The 26,500-nt window shown below is 45.1% G+C and overlaps 1 protein-coding gene across 4 annotated transcripts in view; it reads right to left on the bottom strand.

Moving 5' to 3' along the window:
* rnf180a (ring finger protein 180a) overlaps positions 1 to 26,500 on the bottom strand; it is a 287,825-nt gene that overhangs the window by 204,962 nt on the left and 56,363 nt on the right. For all 4 annotated transcript variants that reach the window (XM_070862558.1, XM_070862559.1, XM_070862560.1 and 1 more), the window contains exons 2-3: positions 10,954 to 11,068; positions 6,297 to 6,392 (exon numbers count right to left, since the gene is read on the bottom strand). In XM_070862558.1, the coding sequence (XP_070718659.1) occupies positions 6,297 to 6,392; positions 10,954 to 11,068 (211 nt within the window). The remainder of the gene's footprint in view (positions 1 to 6,296; positions 6,393 to 10,953; positions 11,069 to 26,500) is intronic.

Raw genomic sequence — 26,500 nt, 5'->3', positions numbered from 1 at the left:
CATCGTCCGAGCCAGGGATCACAAGGATGTGTGTATCACCCGTGCCATGACAGGAGCTGACGACTGCTGGACGGACCACCGCCTAATCCGAGCCATCATTGACATTAACATAGCCCCAAAGCAGAGGGGACAGCAGAAGCAGTGCCGCAAAAAAGTCAGTGCCGGGGCACTAAAAGACCCAGCTAAGAGAACCCTATACAGTCAGCGCCTCAGAGCTAACCTGGTGTGCCTTGATAACCCCGAGAGACAGAATGCCCATAGCGTTTGGTCTGCCCTCGAGGCCTCCATAACCAGTGTCTGCGAAGAGACGCTTGGTCACTCAACCAGGAAACACCAGGACTGGTGTGATGAGAATGACCAGGGGATCCAAGAGTTAATAAATTGCAAGCGAAGGGCATTTCTGAGCCTTAAACAACAACCCAATTCAGGAGCAGCAAGGCAGCATTACAGACGGCTCAAGGCTGAGGTCCAACAAAAAACCTGGGACCTAAAGAACAGGTGGTGGAAGGAGAAAGCACAGGAGATACAACAGTTGGCCGACAGCCATGACGTGCGAGGATTCTTCATCGCAGTCAAGGCCACATATGGTCCAAACACCCAAGGCCCCACCCCACTGCTGGCCAAGAATGGGGAAACACTCATCAAGGACACCGAGGCAGCTGAAAGGAGCATTTCGAAGATCTCCTCAATCGAGACTCTGCCTTTGACTCGAGTGTTCTCGACCATCCCACAGCATGTTACCCGCCACCAGCTCAGTAAATCCCCAGCACTGCACGAGGTAGAAAAAGCCATAAGACAGCTTAAGAACTACAAGGCTACTGGAGCGGATGCAATACCCGATGAGATACTGAAATATGGCGGAGAGGCACTGTTGGCGCGAATACATGACCTCATCGCTCTCATCTGGAGGGAAGAGAGCATGCCGGAAGATCTCAGCGATGCAGTGATTGTGACCATCTTTAAAAAAGGGGACAAGTCCGACTGCGATAACTACAGAGAAATCTCCCTGTTATTAACCACTGGGAAAGTCGTCGCTAGAGTCCTCCTCAACCATCTTCTCCCTGTGGCTGAGGAGCTCCTCCCGGAGTCACAGTGCGGATTTTGTCCCCTACGGTTCACAACGGACATGATTTTTACAGCGCAACAGCTGCAGGAAAAATGCAGGGAACAGCACCAGTTCTTATATATGGCCTTACAAAGGCTTTTGACACTGTCAACCGTGAGGGTCTATGGAGCATCCTCCTCAGTTTCGGATGCCCCAAAAGTTCGTCATCATCCTCCGCCTGCTCCAAGACAACATGTAGGCCGTGATCCTTACTTACGGATCCATTACAGACCCAATCCACGTCTGGACTGGGGTCAAACAGGGCTGTGTCATCGCCCCAACCCTCTTCTCAATCTTCCTCACTGCCATGCTCCACCTCACAGTCAACAATCTTCCCGCTGGAGTGGAACTAAACTACAGAATCAGTGGGAACCTGTTCAACCTTCGTCGACTCCAGACCAGGTCCAAGACCACCCCAACGTTTGTCGTTGAGCTACAGTATGCGGACGACGCCTGCGTCTGCGCACATACAAAGGCTGAACTCCAAGTTATAGTCAACATATTTACTGAAGCGTACGAAAGCATGGGCCTTACGCTAAACATCTGTAAGACAAAGGTCGTCCACCAGCCTGTTCTCACCGCACAGCACTCTCCACCCACCCGCCGCAGTCATCAAGATCCACGGCGCGGCTCTGGACAACGTAGACCATGTCCCATTCCTCGGGAGCCTCTTATCAACAAGAGCAGACACTGACGACGAGATTCAACACCGCCTCCAGTGCGCCAGCGCAGCCTTTGGCTGCTTGAGGAAAAGAATGTTTGAAGATCAGGCCCTCAAATCCACCACAAAGCTCATGGTCTACAGGGCTGTAGTAATACCCGCCCTCCTGTATGGCTCAGAGACATGGACCATGTACAGTAGACCTCAAGTCGCTGGAGAAATACCACCAACGATGTCTCCGCAGGATCCTACAAATCCCCTGGGAGGACAGACGCACCAACGTTAGCGTCCTCGGCCAGGCCAACATCCCCAGCATTGAAGCACTGACCACACTTGATCAGCTCCGCTGGGCAGGCCACATCGTTCGATTTCCAGACACGAGGCTCCCAAAGCAAGCGCTCTACTCGGAACTCCTTCATGGCAAGCGAGCCAAAGGTGGACAGCGGAAACGTTACAAGGACACCCTCAAAGCCTCCCTGATAAAGTGCAACATCCCCACCGACACCCGAGAGTCCCTGGCCAAAGATCGCCCTAAGTGGAGGAAGTGCATCCGGGAGAGCGCTGAGCACCTCGAGTCTCATTGTCGAGTGCATGCAGATCAAGCGCGGGCAGCGGAAAGAGCGTACGTCAAACCAGTCCCACCCACCCCTTCCCTCAACGATTATCTGTCCCACCTGTGACAGGGACTGTGGTTCTCGTATTGGACTGTTCAGCCACCTAAGGACTAATTTTTAGAGTGGAAGCGAGCCTTCCTCGATTACGAGGGACTATCTATGATGATGATGATATAGGAAGATTATAAATCAAGAAATAATGGAGGCTTGTAAGAAAGGTACTGCAATAATCATAGGCGATTTTAATCTTCATATTGATTGGAGAAATCAAATTGGCAAAGGTAGCCTTGAAGAAGAGTTCATAGAGTGTTTTCGGGCTGGTTTCTGAGAACAATATGATGTGGAACCAACCAGGACGTAGGCTATTTTAGATCTGGTAATGTGTAATGAGACAGGATTAATTAATGATCTCATAGTAAAGGATCCTCTAGGGAAGAGTGATCATAGTATGGTAGAATTACAAATTCAGCTTGATGGTGAGAAAGTAAGGTCTCAAACTTGTGTCCTGAAATAAAGGCAACTACAAAGGTATGAAGGCAGAGTTGGCTAAAGTGGACTGGGAAAATAAATTAAAGGGTAAGACAGTAGATAAGCAGTGGCAGACATTTAAGGAGATATTTCATAACACTCAGCAAAGATATATTCCAGTGAGAAAGACTCCAAGAGAAGGATGAACCATCCGTGACTAAGTAACGAAGCAAAAGATGGTATCAAACTGAAAACAAAGGCATACAATTTTGCGAAGTTTCTGATCTACAGTGGCTCCCATTTAAACGAGGCCATGATTTCAAAATTCTCATCCTAGTTTTCAAATCCCTCTATGGCCTTGCCCCTCACTATCTCTGTAATCTTTTTCAGTCTCACAACCCTACAAGAAATCTGCACTCTTCAAATAATGGCCTCTTGAACATCCCTCATTATAACCATTGGTGGCTGTGCCTTTAGCTTTTTGGGCCCTAAGCTCTGGAATACCCTCCCTAAATCTCTCTGCCTCTCCTTCCTCCTTTAAGATGCTCCTTAAAACCTACCTCTTTAAACAAGCTTTTGGTCATACGCTTTAATTTCTTCTTTTGTGGCTCGGTGTCAAATTTATCTGTTTTGTCTTGTAACACTGTTGTGAAGCATTTTGGGATGTTTTACTACATTAAAGGCCCTATATAAATAAAAGTTATTATTAAAGGTGGACAAGTCCCCAAGATCTGATGGCCTGCATCCTAGGGTCTTAAAAGAAGTGGCTCCAGAGGTAGTAGATGTATTGGTTGTAATCTATCAAAATTCCCTGGATTTGGGAGAGATCCCAGCGAATTGGAAAACCGCAAATGTAATGCCCCTATTGAAGAAAGGAGAAACACAGAAAGCAGGAAACTAGACCAGTTCGCCTAACATCTGTCTTTTGGAAAATGCTGTAGTCCATTATTAAGGTAATAGTAGCAGGACATTTAAAAAATGATAATACAGTCAAGCAGAGTCAGCATGGTTTTATGAAAGGGAAATCATGTTTGACAAACTTGCTGGAGTTCTTTGAGGATGTTAGGAGCAGGGTGGATAAAGGGGAACCAATAGATGTAGTGTATTTGGATTTCCAGAAGGCATTTGATAAGGTGCCACATAAAAGATGACTGCACAAGATAACAGCTCACAGGGTTGGGGGTAATACATTATAGCATGGATAGAGGATTGGCTAACTAACAGAAAACAGAGAGTCAGGATAAATGGGTCCTTTTCGGGTTGACAAACTGTAACGAGTGTGGTGCCACAGGAATCAGTGCTGGGGCCTCAACTATTTACAATCTATATTAATGACTTGAATGAAGGGACCGAGTGTAATGTAGCCAATTTTGCTGATGATACAAAGACAGATGTGAAAACAAGTTGTGAGGATACAGCAAAGAATCTGCAAAGGGTTATAAATAGTGAGTGGGCAAATATTTGGCAGATGGAGTATAATGTGTGAAAATGTGAGGTTATCCACTTTGGTAGGAAAAATAAAAAAGCAAATTATTATTTAAATGGAGACAGATTACAAAATGTTGCGGTACAGAGGGATCTGAGGGGTCCTTGTACATGAAACACAAAAGTTAGTATGCAGGTACAGCAAGTAATTAGGAAGGCAAATGGAATGTTGGCCTTTATTGCAAGGGGGATGGAGTATAAAATAGGGAAGTCCTGCTACAACTGTACAGGGCGTTGATGAGACCACATCTGGAGTACTGCATACAGTTTTGATCTCCTTATTTAAGGAGGGATATACTTGCATTGGATGCAGTTCAGAGAAGGTTCACTAGGTTGATTCCAGAGATGAACGGGTTGTCTTATGAAGAAAGGTTGAGCATTTGGGCCTATACTCATTGGAGTTTAGAAGAATGAGAGGTGATCTTATTGAAACATATAAAAGATTCTGAGGGGGCTTGACAGGATAGATGCAGAGAGGATGTTCCTCCTCATGGGGGAAATCTAGAACTAGGGAGCATAGTTTCAGAAATAGGGGTCACCCATTTAAAATGGAGGTGAGGAGGAAATTCTTCTCTCAGAGGGTCGTGAATCTTTGGAATTCTCTACCCCAGAGAGCTGTGGAGGCTGGGTCATTGAATGTATTTAAATTGGAAATAGACGGATAATCTATAGCGAAAACTCTATCTAGAACTTTAATTCCTGGTACAGAGACAACAGCTCCAAATTGGTCTCTCTTGCAGTATTAATTAACACAGGAAGTCCAATAGACTCTCAGACATTTCTAAATCCTGGCTGGCCATTGAACTTATACTCTGTGGTGCTAAATGAAGCAATGAGAGTGTGCCTCCTGAAGTAGTATTACAATACTTTCCTTTGCGGTGACACAAGTATAGTAGAGGTTTAGCATTGCTGCAAAGCACCCGAAAAAATTTAGCTCATACAAATGTCAGTCAAGAGTGTAATACAACCTGAATCTAGTAATAAACATTGTAGTTTATGGAACATTGGAGTAAAAGGATGAACAATAACATTCAGTTTACACTAAAATAGGGAGTAAACAGTAACACACAATTCAGAAACATTTCTCAGTGTTACTAGTTTAATTCAAATTTTTGTTACTTTAGCTGTATCATTGTTTGAACATGACACTGTATCTGAATTTTTATATATAATAGTTCAGCTATTTCTTACTTTAAAAGAAAGCTATGAACCCCAGTTCTGATGACAGGCTGCATCCAAAACAGTAACTGCTCCTCCAAATGGTGACTGTTCTGTTATGTACTTTCAGCATTCTCTATTTGTGCTGGATTTTCAATTCTGGTCATTTCGGGGTGGTAATGGTAGCAGAGCAGTAAAGTTTGCACTGGGAAATGATTTGCGTCCTCAGCCACAAAATTCATCAGCTGGGCCCCGAGTTTGGAGCGGGTCGCTCAGAAAGGTGTTGCACACCTCTTTTAGGGCGCTAGACTGGCTGAGCAAGCGAAAACCCTGAGCTAAACAAACAGTCAGCCTCGGAGCTCCCCAAGAGGCACCCGAGTGGGGAAAAAAACTGAAAATAACCACCAAAAACATTCCCAATACTTAACTCACGCCACCACAACATAAATCGGCCAAAAAAAAGCACACTTATCCAAGGTCGACATTACTTACCTCATTGCGGCCGTTACAGCTTGGAATGCCTGCTTCCACAGGCGTTCCCATCAGGGTGCTCTATAGAGTGCTACAGTTTGGACGGCAGCCAAAAATCGAGCTGGTGTCATAACCAGGGATGTTGCACACCAGCTTACTACTTCCGGGCAGTACTGCTCCGTGCCCCCTCCGAACCGGCACCAAATTTCATGGAGGGGCGCTGGAAGCTGGCCGACCACCCGGTAGTGCTTAAGCCGCCATTGCCGCCTCTCCAGGGCACTCACAGAGGCAGCAGAAGACCGAAAATCCAGCCCATAATTTCAGCAGTCCTCACCTTCTCTATTTCTTTTGTTATCCAAGTCGGAAGAGCTTCTAAATTCACATGCCAAACCATGCAGTTATCCTGCCCGGCAGATTCCTCAGCAGCATTCTAAAATAAAGAACAATTAAATCTATAAAATAAATACATCCAAAGGCACTTCACGAAAAGGGGGACAAAATGAACACCAAGGCCGAAATTTTATCCAGGTAGGCAGGTTGGGGGCGGGGGACCTCCGAGGTGTGTTTCCCGCAGGCCCTGCCGACTTCAACGGCAGGGCCTGATTTGTATGTGAGGCCTTGGATTACCGCCCACAGCCAGCCAGTGAGAGGCTGGTTGGCTGCAAGCAGGTAAGCCTCAGAATCAATCATAGAATAATAGAATGGTTACAGAACAGTAGGAGGCTATTCGGCCCGTTGAGCCCATGCCAGCTCTCTGCAAGGGCACTTCAGCTGGTCCCAATCCCCTGCCCTTTCCCCATAGCCCTACAAATTTGTTTTGCAGGCAAGGTTGGAGGCGGGATCAGAAATCGATTTAACTGCCCCCACGCTCCAAACCCACCCGTTTTTTGGGGGGACAATTCCAGCCGAAGTGTGAGTTAGAAGAATTAGTGTAACATTCAGTCATGTATGTCGTAACTGTTGAACCAGATGTAGAGAAGGAGCGATGGATCGGTCCGGGGGGGGGGGGGGGGGGGGGTGGGGTTTGGGGATCAAGTATAGGTGGGGGGTGGGGAAAGTAGGATCGGGGCCGGCCACCGGAGGATTGTGGCTGTTCTCTGCATCATTGTTTGCTGGGGGGGGGGGGGGGGTAGGATAGAGGGAAGAATGGGTTGGGGCCGGCCTCAGCATCAACAGTGGGGGGTGCTGGGGAGGGAAGCCTTATGGTGGGAATCGGGGGACTGGGAAGGTGATCGGCAGTCTCGGGAGGAGGTCTCGGTTCGCGGAGGTGGATTAAGCAGGGATCTTGGATCTAGGAGGTATAAAGTAGTTTACCTCCTGCATGCAGCAATCCCCACCTCGGTTTAACTGCGGGGTTTCAAGAATTGTGTGAAATCTGTCTTCGATGGTTTGAGGCGTGAATTGGCTCGAATAGACTGGCAAATGATACTCAAAGGATTGACGGTGGATAGGCAATGGCAAACATTTGAAGATCACATGGATGAACTTCAACAAATGTACATCCCTGTCTCGAGTAAAAATAAAACGGGGAAGGTGGCTCAACCGTGGCTAACAAGGGAAATTAAGGATAGTGTTAAATCCAAGGAAGAGGCATATAAATTGGCCAGAAAAAGCAGCAAACCTGAGGACTGGGAGAAATTTAGAATTCAGCAGAGGAGAACAAAGGGTGTAATTAAGAGGGAGAAAATAGAGTATGAGAAGAAGCTTGCCGGGAACATAAAAACTGACTGCAAAAGCTTCTATAGATATGTGAAGAGAAAAAGATTAGTGAAAACAAACGTAGGTCCCTTGCAGTCGGATTCAGGTGAATTTATAATGGGGAACAAAGAAATGGCAGACCAATTAAACAAATACTTTGGTTCTGTCTTCACGAAGGAAGACACAAATAACCTTCCGGAAGTGCTAGGGGACCGAGGGTCTAGTGAAAAGGAGGAACTGAAGGATATCCTTATTAGGCGAGAAATTGTGTTGGGGAAATTGATGGGATTGAAGGCCGATAAATCCCCGGGGCCTGATAGTCTGCATCCCAGCGTACTTAAGGAAGTGGCCCTAGAAATAGTGGACGCATTGGTCATCATTTTCCAACAATCTATCGACTCTGGATCAGTTCCTATGGACTGGAGGGTAGCTAATGTAACACCACTTTTTAAAAAGGGAGGGAGAGAGAAAGCGGGTAATTTTAGACCGGTTAACCTGACATCAGTAGTGAGGAAAATGTTGGAATCAATTATTAAGGATGAAATAGCAGCGCATTTGGAAAGCAGTGACAGGATTGGTCCAAGTCAGCATGGATTTATGAAAGGGAAATCCTGCTTGACAATCTTCTGGAATTATTTGAGGATGTAACTAGTAGAGTGGACAAGGGAGAACCAGTGGATGTGGTGTATTTGGACTTTCAAAGGGCTTCTGACAAGGTCCCACACAAGAGATTGGTGTGCAAAATCAAAGCACTTGGTATTGGGGGTACTATACTGATGTGGATAGAGAACTGGTTGGCAGACGGAAGCAGAGGGTCGGGATAAACGGGTCCTTTTCAGAATGGCAGGCAGTGACTAGTGGAGTGCCGCAGGGCTAAGGGCTGGGACCCCAGCTCTTTATAATATACATCAATGATTTAGATGAAGGAATTGAGTGTAATATCTCCAAGTTTGCAGATGACACTAAACTGGGTGGCAGTGTGAGCTGTGAGGGGGATGCTAAGAGGCTGCAGGGTGACTAGGACAGATTCGGTGAGTGGGCAAATGCATGGCAGATGCAGTATAATGTAGATAAATGTGAGGTTGTCCACTTTGGGGGCATAAACGCGAAGACAGAATATTATCTAAATGGCGGCAGATTAGGAAAAAGGGAGGTGAAACGAGACCTGGGTCTCATGGTTCATCAGTCATTGAAAGTTGGCATTCAGGTACAGCAGGCGGTGAAGGTGGCAAATGGTATGTTGGCCTTCATAGCAAGGGGATTTGAGTATAGGAGCAGGGAGGTCTTACTGCAGTTGTACAGGGCCTTAGTGAGGCCTCACCTGGAATATTGTGTTCAGTTTTGATCTCCTAATCTGAGGAAGGACGTTCTTGCTATTGAGGGAGTGCAGCAAAGGTTCCCCAGGCTGATTCCCGGGATGGCTGGACTGACATTAGAGGAGAGACTGGATCAACTAGGCCTTTACACATTGGAGTTTAGAAGGATGAGAGGGGATCTCATAGAAACATAAAAGATTCTGACGGGACGGGACAAGTTAGATGCGGGTAGAATGTTCCCGATGTTGGGGAAGTCCAGAACCAGGGGACACAGTCTTAGGATAAGGGGTAGGCCATTTACGACTGAGATGAGGAGAAACTTCTTCACTCAGAGAGTTGTTAACCTGTGGAATTCCCTGCTGCAGAGAGTTGTTGATGCCAGTTCATTGGATATATTCAAAAGGGAGTTAGATATGGCGCTTACGGCTAAGGGGATCAAGGGGTATGGAGAGAAGGCAGGAAAGGGGTACTGAGGGAATGATCAGCCATGATCTTATTGAATGGTGTGCAGGCTCGAAGGGCCGAATGGCCTACTCCTGCACTTATTTTCTATGTTTCTAAATTCAAAATGCAGGTTAAAAAAAAGTGGTTTCCGGCTGTATTATAATATTTAAATTGACGTACTGCTCCCTGGAAACGGGTTGGTCGCTCGCCCTTTGTTAAAACAGGAAGCGGGCGGATTTGAGGCGAGATCAGATCGGGAATCCTATTTTTAAACAATTGAACTGCCCCACACGCTCCCCCGTTTTATAGGGGAAAATTCCGGCCAAAGTGTCAGTCTTATGTATGTTGCACTGTTGAACCAGACTATTTTCTTCCTCCTAATTTGCTACGTCTCTGGGGCTGAAAATTCGTAGGGGTGGTGCAGCCCCATGTAATTTGAGAGAGACAACCTGTTGGGGAAGAGGGGAAAGTACTGCTTGGTGAATGGCTGAGGGCAAGGGAGAAAATAAATAAAATGAGGAAGCCCTTCCTTGTTGCGGGGAAGAGGTGGGCAGCAGCTCTAGAAGGGCTCAGTGATCCCATATTAGAAAACAGCCTAAGCTCTGGCTGATGATGATCAAATCCACTAATATAAAAAAAGTTACAAAGGACCTTGTGCAATACATAAGCATACAGTGTAACTAACTTAAAACCGATTTTGATATGATCAAATTTCAGTCACCTTACTGGCACTCACCATTCCAAATCAGGTACTGTTGTCCAACTATTATCTGCACGATCAGAACCAAACAAGTTTGTTTTGCTACATAAAGATATCTCCATGATACCAACTTCATCGGTGTGCAGAACATATGGAATCATAGCATGACTATCTACCTCAACTGTTACTCAGCGTCTGTTAAAAACATTGTTATTTTGGGGGCTTATTTGTAAACTTGGAAGTACTTTTTAATGTAGGTTCTGCATCAATTTTTTTCATTGCACTTAAAAATAAATCTTTGAAGATCCGGCCACATCAAGTTCTATTTTACTGGCAAATAAGAATTGATCTTGTGATGTTCCACTGAATTTACATGAAAGAATTCAGCAGTATTTGGGTCAACTAACCTTATTCCTTACAAGCAGTTTATGATAGTAATAGTTTCAGCTTAGAGGTAGACTTTTAACAAAAAAAAACATTTTTAAAGAAATCAAAATACCGTGGATCAAGAAGGCGTTTCTTTCACATTATCGCCAACAATGCCTACTGTTTGTACAATGATCTGTGGTGTTTCTCATGAACTCAATTTTCCAAGCATTTAAAAAAAACTCATCAGCATAAATATTACATTATTTATTTTGGAAGACTATAAAATCTGCTACAAAAGTAACGGTGACATAGGAAGTTGCTCAATACAATGTTTATTCTGCAATTAAGGGAAACCGCACATATGAAAAAAAGACTTACATTTATATAGTGCCTTTCATGGCCACCGGATGTCTGAAAGTGCTTTATAGCCTTTATGTTACAGAATGATCAAAGATGAACTGTACCTGTGATTTCGATGGCTGCATCTGACAGGAAGGGGACAAATGACCAGCATCCAGTACAAATCTTCGGCATTTCCGGCATCGTAGAACACCTTCCATTATGTGAACTCCCATTTGCCTATAAGAGAATTAGCACAAGATAATTACAAACAAGTTATGGTGTAAAAGACATTAGAAATAGTCTTATGGAAACAGAGTTAAAATAGAACTTGCTGGCAACACGTGAAAGTCTTAAGCTGCAGTAAAGCAACTCAGAACACTAATTCTGATGAAAACACACACAGCTGAAATACTTGTAAATATATTTTTCATTACAGGCCCATACTTCTTTGAGAAGCCCAAACTTAGAGTTCATGAGAAGGTCCCAGAGCCATTATGCTCAGCTAAAAAAACTAACAAATTTGCAATCCATGGCTCACTGCATACTTCCGACCCATATATTGCAGAAAATTGGCTATTCACAATGCATGCCAGGACTTTCGGCTTTTAAGGCATGCGCTTGCTACACTCCTCTGTATTGATCGATTATCACTGCAGTCAAAAACTACCAGTGATTCCAATGGGCCTTAAAATTCCGGCCTCGCCAGGTCCATATGGAATACGTACGGACTCGGCGAGACCCCACAGCAGACGGTTTTCGACAAGCAATGCACATGCGCCGAAAACCGGCTTTTACGATCTGTCAAGTTTTGGCTTGACGGATCGCACGCATCCCAGCAGCCAGGACATTCACGTGGGCAAGATTGTGCTATTTGCCCAACTCTTGTCCAGCGAATGTCCTTAAAACTCTTGTGCCTGGTAAAAGCAGGTGCATAGCCTAGTTTTACCAACCTAAGAATTTTAAAAGATATAAAAATAAAATTTAAACACTCAGTTTTATGTTAAAAACCCTGTCCACTAAGGTAAGTTTATTTTAAACCCCAGTAAAACACTTTAAAAAAAAAAAAAATCCCCCAAAATATTTTTTTTTCTAAAACATTCAGTGAACTTTAATTTCAATTATTGTAATTATGTGAGGTGTGTTGTTTATTTTTTATGTTGTGTTTAGTGTGTTTGTTTTTTTTTCTCATTGATAGCAATGAGAACGCGGAGATATAGAGTTCTCATTGCTTTCAATGAGATTACTGTAACTGATTGTTCGCCCAGTCAAAGGTGACTCCACCTTCTGCATCTGAACCTGGAGGACGGGGGCACGCCCAAACCGCGGGAAGAGAAGACATTGCACAGAAATCGCAGCGCCTCCAGGCCAACCAGGTAATTTTGTAAAAAAACTCTCGGATTGGAGACATTCGTCCGAAGGAAGCCTCCGTCCCGAATTTCAGGCCCTTTATTTAAAGTAATTTGATTTTTTGAATATATAGTTACATATATATATATATATATATATAAATATAAATAATCATTGAATAAAGACTTTAACTCATTAAATAAATAAAATAAGGCTACACTAAGATATGACAGAGCAGGTTGTATGTCTGGACTGCAGTATGTGGGAGTTCGTGGACATCGAGACAGTCCCGAGAAAACACTTCTGCAGGAGATGCCTCCATCTTGAGTCTCTCCGGCTCAGAGTCATTGAGCTGGAGTGCGTGTTGAAGACACTCTGACACATAAGGGAGGGGGGAGGAATTTTTGGACAGCTTTATCCAGAGTCACACCCCAGAGGAAAGCGCAGGTTCAGGAATGGAGGGTGTGACTGTTAGGGAGCCGGGTAGCAGAGATTTAGGAGAGGTTGAGAAGTAGTTCCCGCAGACACTGTTCCGATCCAACAGGTACAATGTACTCGCTGACTGAGAGGACAAGGAGAAACACTGCGGGGAGGCCAGCCACAATGGAGACCAAGACACCGAGGCTCAGAAGGCTGTCCAAGGAAGTGGAGTGGGGTCGGGGTGGGGGAAGCAAGGGGGGGGGGGAAGCACGGGAGAGCCGAATGGAAATATGGTAGTGATAGGGGACTCTTATAATTAGGGGGATAGATAGAATCATAGAAATTTACAGCACGGAAGGAGGCCATTTCGGCCCATCATGTCCGCGCCAGCCGACCAAGAACTATCCAGCCAATCCCACTTTCCAGCACGTGGTCCGTAGCTCTGAAGGTTACGGCACTTTAAGTGCACATCCAAGTATTTTTTTAAATGTAGAGAGAGTTTCTGTCTTTACCACCCTTTCAGGCAGTGAGTTCCAGACCGCCACCATCCTCTGGGTGAAGACATTTCCCATCATATCTCCTCTAAACCTCCCCCCAATTACTTTAAATCTATGTCCCCTTGTCGTTGACCCCTCTGCCAAGGGAAACAGCTCCTTTCTATCCAGGCCCCTCAAAATGTTATACACCTCAATCAGGTCTCCCCTCAGCCTCCTCTGTTCCAAAGAAAACAGACCTAGCATCTCCAATCTTTCCTCATCTCCAATCTTTCCTCATAGCTACAACTCTCCAGTCTAGGCAATATTCTTGTAAATCTCCTCTGCATCCTTTCCAGTGCAGTCACATCTTTCCTGTAATGTGGTGACCAGAACTGCACGCAGTACTCCAGCTGCGGCCTAACCAGTTTTTCATATAGTTTAAGCATAACCTCCTTGTTCTTGTATTTCATGCCTCGACTAATAAAGGCAAGTATTCCATAAGCCTTCTTAACCACCTTATCTACCTGGCCTGCTACATTTAGGGATCTGTGGACCTGCACTCTAAGGTCCTTTTGTTCCTCTACACTTTTCAGTGGCGTACCATTTAATGTGTATCCCCTTGCCTTGTTAGACCTCCCCAAATGCATTACCTCACACTTACCTCACACTGAATCCCATTTGCCACTGTTCTGTCCACTTGACCAGCACATTGACATCTTCCTGCAAATCCGCAGCTTTCTTTTTCATTATCAACCACACAGCCTATTTTAGTGTCAACTGCAAACGTCTTGATCATACCCCAATATTCAAGTCCAAGTCATTGATATATACCACAAAAAGCAAGGATCCAGCACTGAGCCCTGCAGAACCCCACTGGATACAGCCTTCCAGTCACAACAACACCCATCAACCATTATTCTTTGCTTTCTGCCTCTGAGACAATTTTGGATCCAACTTGCCATTTCACCCTGGACCCCATCGGCTTTTACTTTTGTGACCAGTCTGCCATGTGGAACCTTATCAAAAGCTTTGCTAAAATCCATATACACTACATCATACGCACTGCCCTCATCGACCCTCCTAGTTACCTCTTCGATAAATTCAATCAAGTTAGTCAGACACGACCTTTCCTTAACAAATCCATACTGACTGTCCTTGATTAATCCAGGTCTTTCCAAATGAAGATTTATCCTGTCCCTCAGGATTTTTTCCAATAATTTTCCCACCAGTGAGGTTAGGCTGACTGGCCTCTAGCATCCTCTGCAGCCAGGAACGAGAATCCAGAAGGGTGTGTTGCCTACCCAGTGCCAGGGTAAGGGGTATCTCTCGGTGGCAAGAAAGGAATATGGAAAGGGAGAGGGTAAATCCAGTTGTGGTGGTCCATGCTGGAACAAACGATATAGGTAGGAAACGACATTGGGAGGAGGTCCTGCTGAAAGAGTATCAGGAGTTAGGTTCTAAATTAAAAAGCAGGACCTCGAGGGTGATAATCTCTGGATTATTGCCCGAGTCACATGCAACTTGGCATAGAAGAAGACAGATCAGGAGAATGAAGTTTAAGGGTTGGTGTGAGAAAGAGGAGTTCCTTTTCATGGGACACTGGCACCAGTTCTGGGACATGAAGGAGCTGTACCGATGGGCACCACCTGAGCTGGGATGGGATCCGTCTCCGAGCGGAAGGGGTAAATAGGGAGGTGGCAAAGGCTTTAAACTAGTAAGATGGGGGGGGGGGGGGGCGGGGATGGGACGGGCGGATGTACAAGAAACGTAACCAGCCTAAATATAAACAAAACAGGAAAAGAGAGCATAGGAAAGCATAAACATAGAAACATAGAAAATAAGTGCTGGAGTAGGCCATTCGGCCCTTCTAGCCTGCACCGCCATTCAATGAGTTCATGGCTGAACATGCAACTTCAGTACCCTTTTCCTGCTTTCTCACCATACCCCTTGATTCCCCTAGTAGTAAGGACTTCATCTAACTCCTTTTTGAATATATTTAGTGAATTGGCCTCAACAACTTTCTGTGGTAGAGAATTCCACAGGTTCACCACTCTCTGGGTGAAGAAATTCCTCCTCATCACGGTCCTAAATGGCTTACCACTTATCCTTAGACTGTGTCCCCTGGTTCTGGACTTCTCCAACATTGGGAACATTCTTCCTGCATCTAACCTGTCTAACCCTGTCAGAATTTTAAACGTTTCTATGAGGTCCCCTCTCATTCTTCTGAACTCCAGTGAATACAAGCCCAGTTGATCCAGTCTTTCTTGATAGGTCAGTCCCACCATCCCAGGAATCAGCCTGGTGAACCTTCGCTGCACTCCCTCAATAGCAAGAATGTCCTTCCTCAGGTTAGGAGACCAAAACTGTACACAATACTCCAGGTGTGGCCTCACCAAGGCCCTGTACAACTGTAGCAACACCTCCCTGCCCCTGTACTCAAATCCCCTCGCTATGAAGGCCAACATGCCATTTGCTTTCTTAACCGCCTGCTGTACCTGCATGCCAACCTTCAATGACTGATGTACCATGACACCCAGGTCTCGTTGCACCTCCCCTTTTCCTAATCTGTCACCATTCAGATAATAGTCTGTCTCTCTGTTTTTACCACCAAAGTGGACAACCTCACATTTATCCACATTATACTTCACCTGCCATGCATTTGCCCACTCACCTAACCTATCCAAGTCGTTCTGCAGCCTCATAGCATCCTCCTCGCAGCTCACACTGCCACCCAATTTGTGTCATCCGCAAATTTGGAGATACTACATTTAATCCCCTCGTCTAAATCATTAATGTACAGTGTAAACAGCTGGGGCCCCAGGACAGAATCTTGTGGTACCCCACTAGTCACTGCCTGCCATTCTGAAAAGTCCCCATTTACTCCTACTCTTTGCTTCCTGTCTGACAACCAGTTCTCAATCCATGTCAGCACACTACCCCCAATCCCATGTGCTTTAACTTTGCACATTAATCTCTTGTGTGGGACCTTGTCGAAAGCCTTCTGAAAGTCCAAATATACCACATCAACTGGTATATTTGGACTGGTATAAAGTAAGGGAGGACATTGATGGCAAGGGAATAAATAGAGTTAGAGAACAGGAGTCTAAAAAGATGGTTAAACATAAAGTGAGAGGAAATCCTATTCAAAATGAGATAAACTGTATGTACAGCAAAGTACATAGTGTCCGTAATAAAACAGGGAAGCTGGAGGCAATCATGCATTGCAAGGAACCAGACATAGTCGGGATTACTGATTACTGAGGCCTGGTTACAGAAAAATCAGGACTGGGAATTAAACATTGCAGAGTATAACATGTTTAGAAAAGATATAAAAAAGCATAACTAAAACCACCTATTTCCACTTCCTTCCACCTATTGCCCGCCTTCGTTCCTGCCTCAGCTCTTCTGCTGCTGAAACCCTCATCCATGCCTTTTTTACCTCTAGACTTGACTACTCCCAACGCACTCCTGGCTGGCATCCCACATTCTATACTACTTAAACTTGAGGTCATCCAAAACTCATCAGCCCGTGTCCTAACTTGCACCGTGTCCCGATCACCCATCACCCCTGTGCTCGCTGACCTAAATTGGTTCGCAGTTAAGCAACGCCTCGATTTCAAAATTCTCATCCTTGTTTATAAATCCCTCCATCGCCTCGCCCCTCCCTATCTCTGTAATCGCTTTCAGCCTCACAACCCTACAAGATGTCTGTGCTCCTCAAATTCTGCCCTCTTGAGCATCCCTGATTATAATTGCTCAACCATCAGTGGCCATGCCTTCAGCTGCTTGGGCCCGAAGCTTTGGAACTCCTGCCTAAACCTCTTCGCCTCTCTTTCCTCCTTTAAGACACTCCTTAAAACCTACCTCTTTAACCAAGTTTTTGGTCATCCGCCGTAATTTCTTCTTATGTGGCTCGGTGTCAAATGTATCTGTTTTGTCTTATAACATGGCTGTGAAGCATCTTGGGACGTTTTACTACATTAAAGGTGCTATATTAATAAAAGTTGTTGTTGTTAGAAAAGATAGAGGGGGAAAAGGGGAAGTTAAGTAGCTGTACTTATTAGGGTTAACATAATGGCAGTAGAAAAAAGTGATGCAGCAATCAGCAAAACAAAAATAGAATCCATATGGATAGAGATAAAGATAATAAACGATCAATCACACTAATAGGTGTAGTCTACAGATCACCTAATATTGGAAGGGAGGTGGAGGAAGAAATATGCAGACAAATTGGGGAAATGAGTAATAAACATTGAATAATAATTATGGCGGATTTCATCTACCCTGATATTAATTGGACAGAAGAGGTAGGTAAAGGAGATAAGGGAATGGAGTTCCTACAATGTGTAGAAGACAAATTTCTAACCCAATATGTAAAAAGCCCTACAAGGGAGGATTCGCTATTGGATCTAGTAATGGGGAATGAACCAGAGCAGATAAGAGAAGTAAAAGGAGGGGAACATCTAGGCAATAGTGACCACAATATAATGCGCTTTATGATGATAATTGAGAAGGACATGAATAGATTGGAGAAAAACTGATTTTGAGGAGCTGAGAATAGAACTTGGGAAAATAAAATTGGCAACAATATTGGCAAAACAGTGTAGAGCAGCAATGGGAAACATTTCAACCAGTGTCCAACAAAATGCAGGAACAATATATTCTGATGAAAGGAAAGAACAACCAAAACACTAATGAGACTCCATGGGTGAATAAAGCCATAAGGGAACAATTGAGGGTAAGGAAAGAGGCATACATTAAGTACATAGGGGCAGATTTTCCAGTGGTGTGCACTTCTGTTTTTGCCCCAGAAAGGCGGCAATGGCGGCGGTGAGCTCTTCTGGGTAGGCGGTCAGCTTCTAGCGCCCCGCGGGGGTTTTCAGGGCCTGTTTTGCGGGGGCGCAGAGCATTACCACCCGGAAGAGTTGAGCCGGTGAGCAACGCCCCTGGTTGCGGCACCAGCTCGCTTTTTGACTCCTGCCCGATCCATACATCCCACAGCTCGCCCTACTGGGACCAGGTCTGAAAACGTGAATTCAGGGCTATTGCTCCAGCTGATTACTTGACAGCATAAAATGTACGGTAAAAGCTCCCGCCTGACAGATGATCACGTTCCTCAGGCAGTAGCTGTTGCTCAGTCCATTTCCAGCACAGATTCTGCAGGCTGAAAGTGTTTCCAGCAAAGTCTCCATCCAGTGTGACGTCATTAGAAGAACTGTCTCACCATTGACAGAATGCCTCTGTCATCTGTACTTCACCTGTCATCTATTCCATCAACATGGGTGTCGTTTATATTGTCTCATCTTGGTCCTCAGAATTGGACCACGATCGACCCCTACACCAGCAGTACTAACAACCAACCTTCTCTGCAATCACCTGATGTTGCACAGAACAGAGGGCATCAGGATCCAAGCACATTGCAACCTGGGAGGCCAGGGGTAGCCTCATCAAGCCAGATTTAATTAACTGTACACCAATATGACTGTCACATGATGCACCAGGTTGGCACCACACCACACCAACACCACAAAGCATCCCTACAATGACCAAGCCATTCCTTTCACACTCATCACCATTGCGGGGGGTACCATTATGTCTCACCATTCACTGCAACTCACTTAGCCACTTCCAAAGGTGCACACAAATCTGTCCAAGAATGGAAAATGTTGAAAATAAAGATTTTTATGTATGACACCACATTAACAGAAACTTTCCATAAACATTGGATAAAACACCCAAATACCTACCTTTGTGTGTTGTTAGTTGGTATGATTGCACTGGGATGAGAGTGAGTATGAGGGGTGACTAGTGAGATGGGGATGTGATAATAAGAACATAAGAAATAGGAACAGGAATAGGCCATACGGTCCCTCGAGCCTGTTCCGCCATTCAATAAGATCATGGCTGATCTGATCATGGACTCAACTCCATTTCCCCGTCCGCTCCCCATAACCCTTTATCCCCTTATTGTTTAAGAAACTGTCCATTTCTGTCTTAAATTTATTCAATGTCCCAGCTTCCACAGCTCTCTGAGGCAGCGAATTCCACAGAGTTACAACCCTCAGAGAAGAAATTTCTCCTCATCTCTGTTTTAAATGGCGGCACCTTATTCTAAGATCATGCCCTCTAGTTCTAGTCTCCCCATCAGTGGAAACATCCTCTCTGCATCCACCTTGTCAAGCCCCTCTTAATCTTATACGTTTTGATAAGATCACCTTCCATTCTTCGGAATTCCAATGAGTAGAGGCCCAACCTACTCAACCTTTCCTCATAAGTCAACTCCCTCATCCTCGGAATCAACCTAGTGAATCTTCTCTGAACTGCCTCCAAAGCAAGTATATCCTTTCGTAAATATGGAAACCAAAACTGCACGCAGTATTCCAGGTGTGGCCTTATCTATACTTTATATAGCTGTAGCAAGACTTCCCTGCTTTTATACTCCATCCCCTTTGCAATAAAGACCAAGATACCATTGGCCTTCCTGATCACTTGCTGTACCTGCATACTATCCTTTTGTGTTTCATGCACAAGTACCCCCAGGTCCCGCTGTACTGCAGCACTTTGCAATCTTTCTCCATTTAAATAATAACTTGCTCTTTGATTTTTTTCTGCCAAAGTGCATGACCTCACACTTTCCGTTATTATACTCCATCTGCCAAATTTTTGCCCACTTAGCCGGTCTATGTCCTTTTGCAGATTGTTTGTGTCCTCCTCACAAATTGCTTTTGCTCCCATCTTTATATCATCAGCAAACTTGGCTACATTACACTCAGTCCCTTCTTCCAAGTCGTTAATATAGACTGTAAATAGTTGGGGTCGCAGCACTGATCCCTGCGGCACCCCACTTGTTACTGGTTGCCAACCAGAGAGTGAACCATTTATTCCGACTCTCTGTTCTCTGTTAGTTAGCCAATCTTCCATCCATGTTAATATGCTAATGTAGATAGAGAGAGGGATGGGTGGGTGGGGGTGCAAGGTGTGTTGGTGCAAATATGCAGGAGTAAGGTAGCGAAGGCAGTGTGATGGAAAGCAGAGGCACAGGAGGATGAAGGCAAGTGTGGCTTTATACTCATGTTTTCTGATCTAAAGAGATAATTGAAATATTTGCGGCACTGCACCCAGGTGCTCCTGATGACATCTCTGCTGGTGAGCTCCTTTGCTATCTGCAACCAGGCTATGTTGATCTCAAGAGGAGGTCGCTTCTGCCCATTGGAAGGGAAGAGTACCTCCCTGCATATGGAGGGAGTCATCGGAGAGCTTGGGTGCAGCCCTCTGCCTCTGTGCAGTCATTGTCAGTGTTTGCAGCACTCCAATGCTGTAGTGCACTGACAGCACTATGTTAGATGAAACTTCAAAGCTAATGTGGCCATGGTCCCTTTAAGGATCCCAGCTGAAATCACGTTATGAATGACGTCACCAGACCCACTCCAGGGCCGGGTAATGAGCTGGGCGGGTTTAATAGGCCCCTTAGTGCAAGTTCATTTTCTACAGTGGGATGGAATCAGCAACGGGGTCACGACCCGCCATGGACACCAGCCCACCGGACCTGCCAAGGTAAAGAAAATTACGGCCATACACCATGAACAGCATTGAGATAGGCAAAAATTAAGCTGAAAGTGATTTAGGAGTCTTAGTAGACTGAATGCTAAACATGTCTAAACAATACAAAGCAGCAATCAACAAAGTCAGTAGAATGTTAAACTACATAGCCAAAATAGTGGAATATAATTCAGAGGAAGTCATGTTCAGCTCTAGTTGCCAAAACATAAGGAAAATATTCAAGCTGGAGGCCATGCAGAGAAAAGCCACAAGGATGATCTCTAGAGTCAAAAGTCTGAATCATGAGGAAAACGTGAGAATTTGGGCTTTTCAGATTACACCTCTGTGATGCGTCTTGGGACGTCTTTCTATATTCAATGTACTATATAAATGCAAGTTACTGCTGTTGTTACAAAGGAGGCATTGGAGAGATGATTAAGGTATCCAAGATTGTAAACAGTATGGAAAATGTAAATCGAGAGTATTACATTAAGTTAAATTATGAGAGCAGAACACGGAAACACCTCTTCAAGTTAGTAAAAAGGTTTATTTATGACTTGTAGCAGGACATTTACACAACAAATGATTAACATGTAGAATAGAATTCCAGAGGGTAGCAGACAAAACACTGGATTCATTTAAGAAATAACTGGATGCTGCAATGAGCAGCCTTTAGGATCTTTACACCTCCAACAAGTGCGAGGAGCTCATGGACTTCTTTGTCACGAAGATTGAGACCATCCAATCAGCTGCGTCTGCTGCTTCCCTCCCTTCCCCTCGCACACTGGCACCCCTGCTCTAACCCTGAACTCACATCTTTCTCTAGTTTCTTTCCTATCTCCCATCATGCCCTCTCCAAGTTCATCTTGTCCATGAGACCCACCTCCTACGCCCCAGACCCTATTCCCTCCAGACTACTGATAACTCAACTTACCTTCCTGGCCCCTATTTAGCTAATGTTGTCAACTGTCCCCTCTCCTCGGGTACTGACCCCTTCCCTTCAAATGGTGGGGCAGGCTCTTGGGGCCAAATGGCCTACTCCTGCTCCTATTTCTTATGCTCTTAGGTTCTTAAATCTGCTGTCATCGCCCATCTCCTCAAAAAACACTCCCTCGACCTCTCCCGCACTCCCATCCTTGCAGACTCCAACCTTCTTTTCCTCTTTAAATTGCTTGAAAGTGTTCTCTCCTCCCAAATCCTTGCCCATCTTTCCCACAATTCCATGTTTAAATCTGTCCAACAAGGTTTCTGCCCCACCGCAGCACTGAAACGGCCCTTACCAAGATCACCAAAGATATCCTGTGTTACTGTGGCCATGGTAAACTATCCATCCTCATCCTGCTCAACTTGTCTGCAGCCTTCAACATGGATGACCACACCATCCCTCAGTCATCCAGCTGGGTGGGTCAGCCCCGCTCCCACAGTTACTTCTGGAGTCCAACAAGGATCTATCCTTGGCCCCCCCTCCTTTTTCTCACTTACATGCTGCCCCTCGGCAAAATGATGCAAAAACACGTCAGGTTCCAGATGTACCCTGATGACACCCAGCTCTACCGCACTACCACCTCTCTCGACTCCTCCACTGTCTGATTTGTTACACTGCTTGTCCAACATCCAGTACTGAATGAGCAGAAATTTCCTCCCTGCCACAAACTCAGTTCCCTAGCCACCGACTCCATCCCACTCCCTGGCAACTGCGGGAGGTTGAACCAGACTGTTTGCAATCTTGGTGTTGTATTTGACACCGAGCTGAGCTTCTGACTACATTTCCGCTTCATCACCAAGACTGCCTCCTTCCACCTCCGTAACACTGCCCGACTCTGTTCCTACCTCAGCTCATCTGCTGCTCGAACCCTCATCCATGCTGTGTTACCTCAAGACTTGCCTACTCCAATGTTCTGCCTCACCTCGCATCTTTCACCCTACATAAACTTGAGTTAATCCAAAAGTTCTGCTGTCCGTATCCTAACTCGTATCATGTCCCGTTCACCTATCACACCAGTGCTCGCTGACCAACGTTGACTCCTGGTTGAGCAATACCATCATTTTTTAATTCTCCTGCTCGTTTTCAAATCCCGCCACAACCCTGCCCTTCCCTATCTCTGTAATCTCCTCCAGCGATTCTTTATGTGGAGTAAGCCTCAGCCTCCAAATTATTCTTACAGCACAGGAGGCCATTCAGCCTGTTGAGCCTGTGCCGGCTTTCTGCAAGAGCATTGCAGCTAGTCCCACACCCCTGCCCTTTCCATGTAGCCCTGCAATTTATTTCGCTTCAGGTACTTTTCCAATTCACCTTTGAAAGCCACAGTTGAATCTGCCTCCATCACCCTTTCAGGCAGTGCATTCCAGATCCTAACCACTCGTAGCGTAAAAAAGGTTTTCCTCATGTCGCCTTTGGTTCTTCTGCCAATCAGCTTGAATCTGTGTCTTCTGGTTCTTGACCCTTCTGCCAATGGGAACAGTTTCTCTCTATCTACTCTGTCTAGTCCCCTCATGATTTTGAACATCTCTATCAAATCTCCTCTCAACCTTATCTGCTCCAAGGAGAACAACCGCAGCTTCTCCAGTCTATCCACATTACTTAAATCCCTCATCCCTGGAACCATTCTTGTAAATCTTTTCTGCACCCACTCCAAAGCCTTCACATCCTTCCTAAAGTGCGGTGCCCAGAATTGGACACAATAGTCTAGTTGAGGCCGAACCAGTGTTTTATAAAGGTTCATCATAACTTCCTTGCTTTTATACTCTATGCCTCTATTTATGAAGCCCAGGATCCGTATACTTTTTTAACCGCTTTGTCAACCTGCCCTGCCACCTTCAACGATTTGTGTATATACACCCCCAGGTCTCTCTGTTCCTGCATCCCCTTCAGAATTGTATCCTTTAGTTTATATTGCCTCTCCTCGTTCTTCCCACCAAAATGTAACACTTCGCACTTTTCTGCGTTAAATTTCATCTGCCACATGTCCAGCCAGTCCACTAACCTGTCTATGTCTTCTTGAAGCCTATCACTATCCTTCTCACTGTTCACTATACTTCCAAGTTTTGTGTCATCGGGCCTGTTTCTGTAGTGTAATGGTTATCACATGAAAATACGGTTCAAACAAGTGAACTGAAGAAATGGACAACAGCTTGCAAGATCAGGCTTCTGGATAGAAAAATATCAAATCAAAATAATGGCACAATAATAATCATCATCATCATCATCATAGGCGGTCCCTCGAAACGAGGATGACTAGCTTCCACGCCAAAAAAGAATGAGTTCACAGGTGTTTCAATGAAGGCCCCGAACTACGTCCTCAAGGGGTGGAAGTTGCCTGTGCATGGATTTTTTTAACGTGTGGTGGCCATTGCACATCAGCCACCACACGGGCTTGACAGAGCTAGGTTTTGGTCCAGTGGCAAAGATTACCCAAGATGACTGGAGACCAGCTCTGCTGCACGGACCTGGTGCACACACATATCGCAGTGTGGGCTGGCCCGTGCGGCCCCTGGGCCCGCGCCTCTTCTAGGCCCCGATCACGTCCCTCTACAGTCTCTCGCCGCTGCTGCTGTATCTGCCCACGTTCCAATCACCGACCTGGACCTTGATGACGTCACTCTTCGCTGCACGATGGCACAATGGTGGGATGTTGAATGATCACTACCGTCCATTAACTACTTTACATTCCCCACCACTTAAACTGTCCACACTTAGCATAGACAGTTGCATATATTGGGCAAATGGCACAACCATTTACAATTACCATAGCAGTCAATTACAAAGGTGCCACTTATAACATAGGATCCATCATGGGAAGCAGACGCTCAAACCCTCTGTACGGCAGCACTCGCCCTGGTGTACTCTACAGCAGAGTACTACCCTCCAGCATGGCTATCAAGTCCGCATGTCAAATTCATTGATGTCCAGCTGAATTCTACTATGGGAATTATCATCGGTACGCTTATATCGACACCAACACCGTGGCTGCCCATGCTTGCAAACCTTGCACCACACCTACATCGCGAAAATGCAGTCTCCACAGAATACAACTGCTACACCAGCAAAGACATGCCTATTCAGGCCGACTTGAACAACCTACCACCAACCCGTCTCAAATCTAGAAGGCCATTTTGGATCTTCGTCGAAGCCCTTCAGCGATCTCCCCTCAGCCTTGATGACCAATTGTGAAATGCTTGGAAGAACTGTGACATACGGAATGGATTCCTTATGGAACATAAGAAATAGGAGCAGGAGTAGGCCATTTGGCTCCTCGATCCTGATCCGCTATTTAATAAGATCATGGCTGATCTGATCTTGGCCTCAACTCCACTTCCCTGCCCGCTCCCCATAACCCTCGACTTCCTTATCATTCAAAAATCTGTCTATCTCCACCCTAAATATATTCAATGACCCAGCCTCCATAGCTCTCTGGGGTAGAGAATTCCAAAGATTCACGACGCTCAGAGAAGAAATTCCTCCTCATTTCCGTTTTAAATGGGCGACCCCTTATTCTGAAACTATGCCCCTTAGTTCTAGATTCCTCCATGAGGGGAAACATCTTCTCTGCATCTACCCTGTCAAGCCCCCTCAGAATCTTATATGTTTCAATAAGATTACCTCTCATTCTTCTAAACTCCAATGTGTATAGGCCCAACCTGCTCAACCTTTCTTCATAAGACAACCCCCTCATCTCAGGAATCAACCGAGTGAACCTTCTCTGAACTGCCTCCAATGCAAGGATATCCCTCCTTAAATAAGGAGACCAAAACTTTTCACAGTACTCCAGGTGTGGTCTCACTGTAGTACAGTTGTAGCAGGACTTCCCTACTTTTATACTCTATCCCCCTTGCAATAAAGGCCAACATTCCATTTGCCTTCCTAATTACTTGCTGTATCTGCATGCTAACTTTTTGTGTTTCATGTACAAGGACCCCCAGATCCCTCGGTACCTCAGCATTTTGTAATCTTCCCCATTTAAATAATAATTTGCTTTTTTATTTTTCCCACCAAAGAGGATAACCTCACATTTTCCCACATTATACTCCATCTGCCAAATTTTTGCCTACTCATTTAGCCTATCTATATCCCTTTGCAGATTATTTGCACAACTTGCTTTCCCACCTATCTTTGTACCATCAGCAAATTTGGCTACATTACACTCAGTCCCTTCATCCAAGTCATTAATATAGATTGTAAATAGTTGAGGCCCCAGCATTCAACTAGAGGACTCCACAGTACAACCTGAAGGATCAAACTTTCCTCGTAAACAGTGGACAACCATCAACCGCCTCAGAACTGGTAGATGCTGCCACCTTCTCCATAGGTGGAAGATTAAAGCATCCCCATCATGCAACTGTGGAGCTCCTGCTCAGACCCTGGAGCACATCATTGAGCACTTCCCTCAGGAAATTTTCAGACAGCCTACAAGATAGCCACGCTGTTACACCGGAAGCTTTGACTTGGATATCCAACTTAGATATTGACATTTGATTTTCTACCACCATACGAAAGAAGAAAATATATTAAGCGCGCAGAATATTTCAGGCAGCTCTATAAATACTTGCCCTTTACTTTTAAAAAAAGATTTAAAAGGCGATGCTGATTTCAGGCAACGTGGTGTCTTCAACCATTTGCAATCACCTTGTTAATCCCCTGTAACTTACTTATCAATTTAAAAGGCTCTGTTGATTTCAATCAAAGTCGAGTTTTCAAGCAGTTTCAATGAGCTGTTCAAACCAAGTTAACGTGCGATCACCTTAGTGGCAAGATTCTGGATGCAACTGCCAGTAATTAGGAGAGACAGTCGCTAAGTGAGATTGCCTGTTTCTTTAATAAAAAATTTGGGTTACTTACCTTTTTAGTTTTACTGTCCTCCACTTTTGGCTGGAAACTCATGGTAACACC

The sequence above is a fragment of the Pristiophorus japonicus genome, chromosome 2, assembly GCF_044704955.1.
Source record: "Pristiophorus japonicus isolate sPriJap1 chromosome 2, sPriJap1.hap1, whole genome shotgun sequence".
NCBI classification, from domain to species: domain Eukaryota; kingdom Metazoa; phylum Chordata; class Chondrichthyes; family Pristiophoridae; genus Pristiophorus; species Pristiophorus japonicus.
This window is presented reverse-complemented; position numbering and strand designations above follow the sequence as displayed.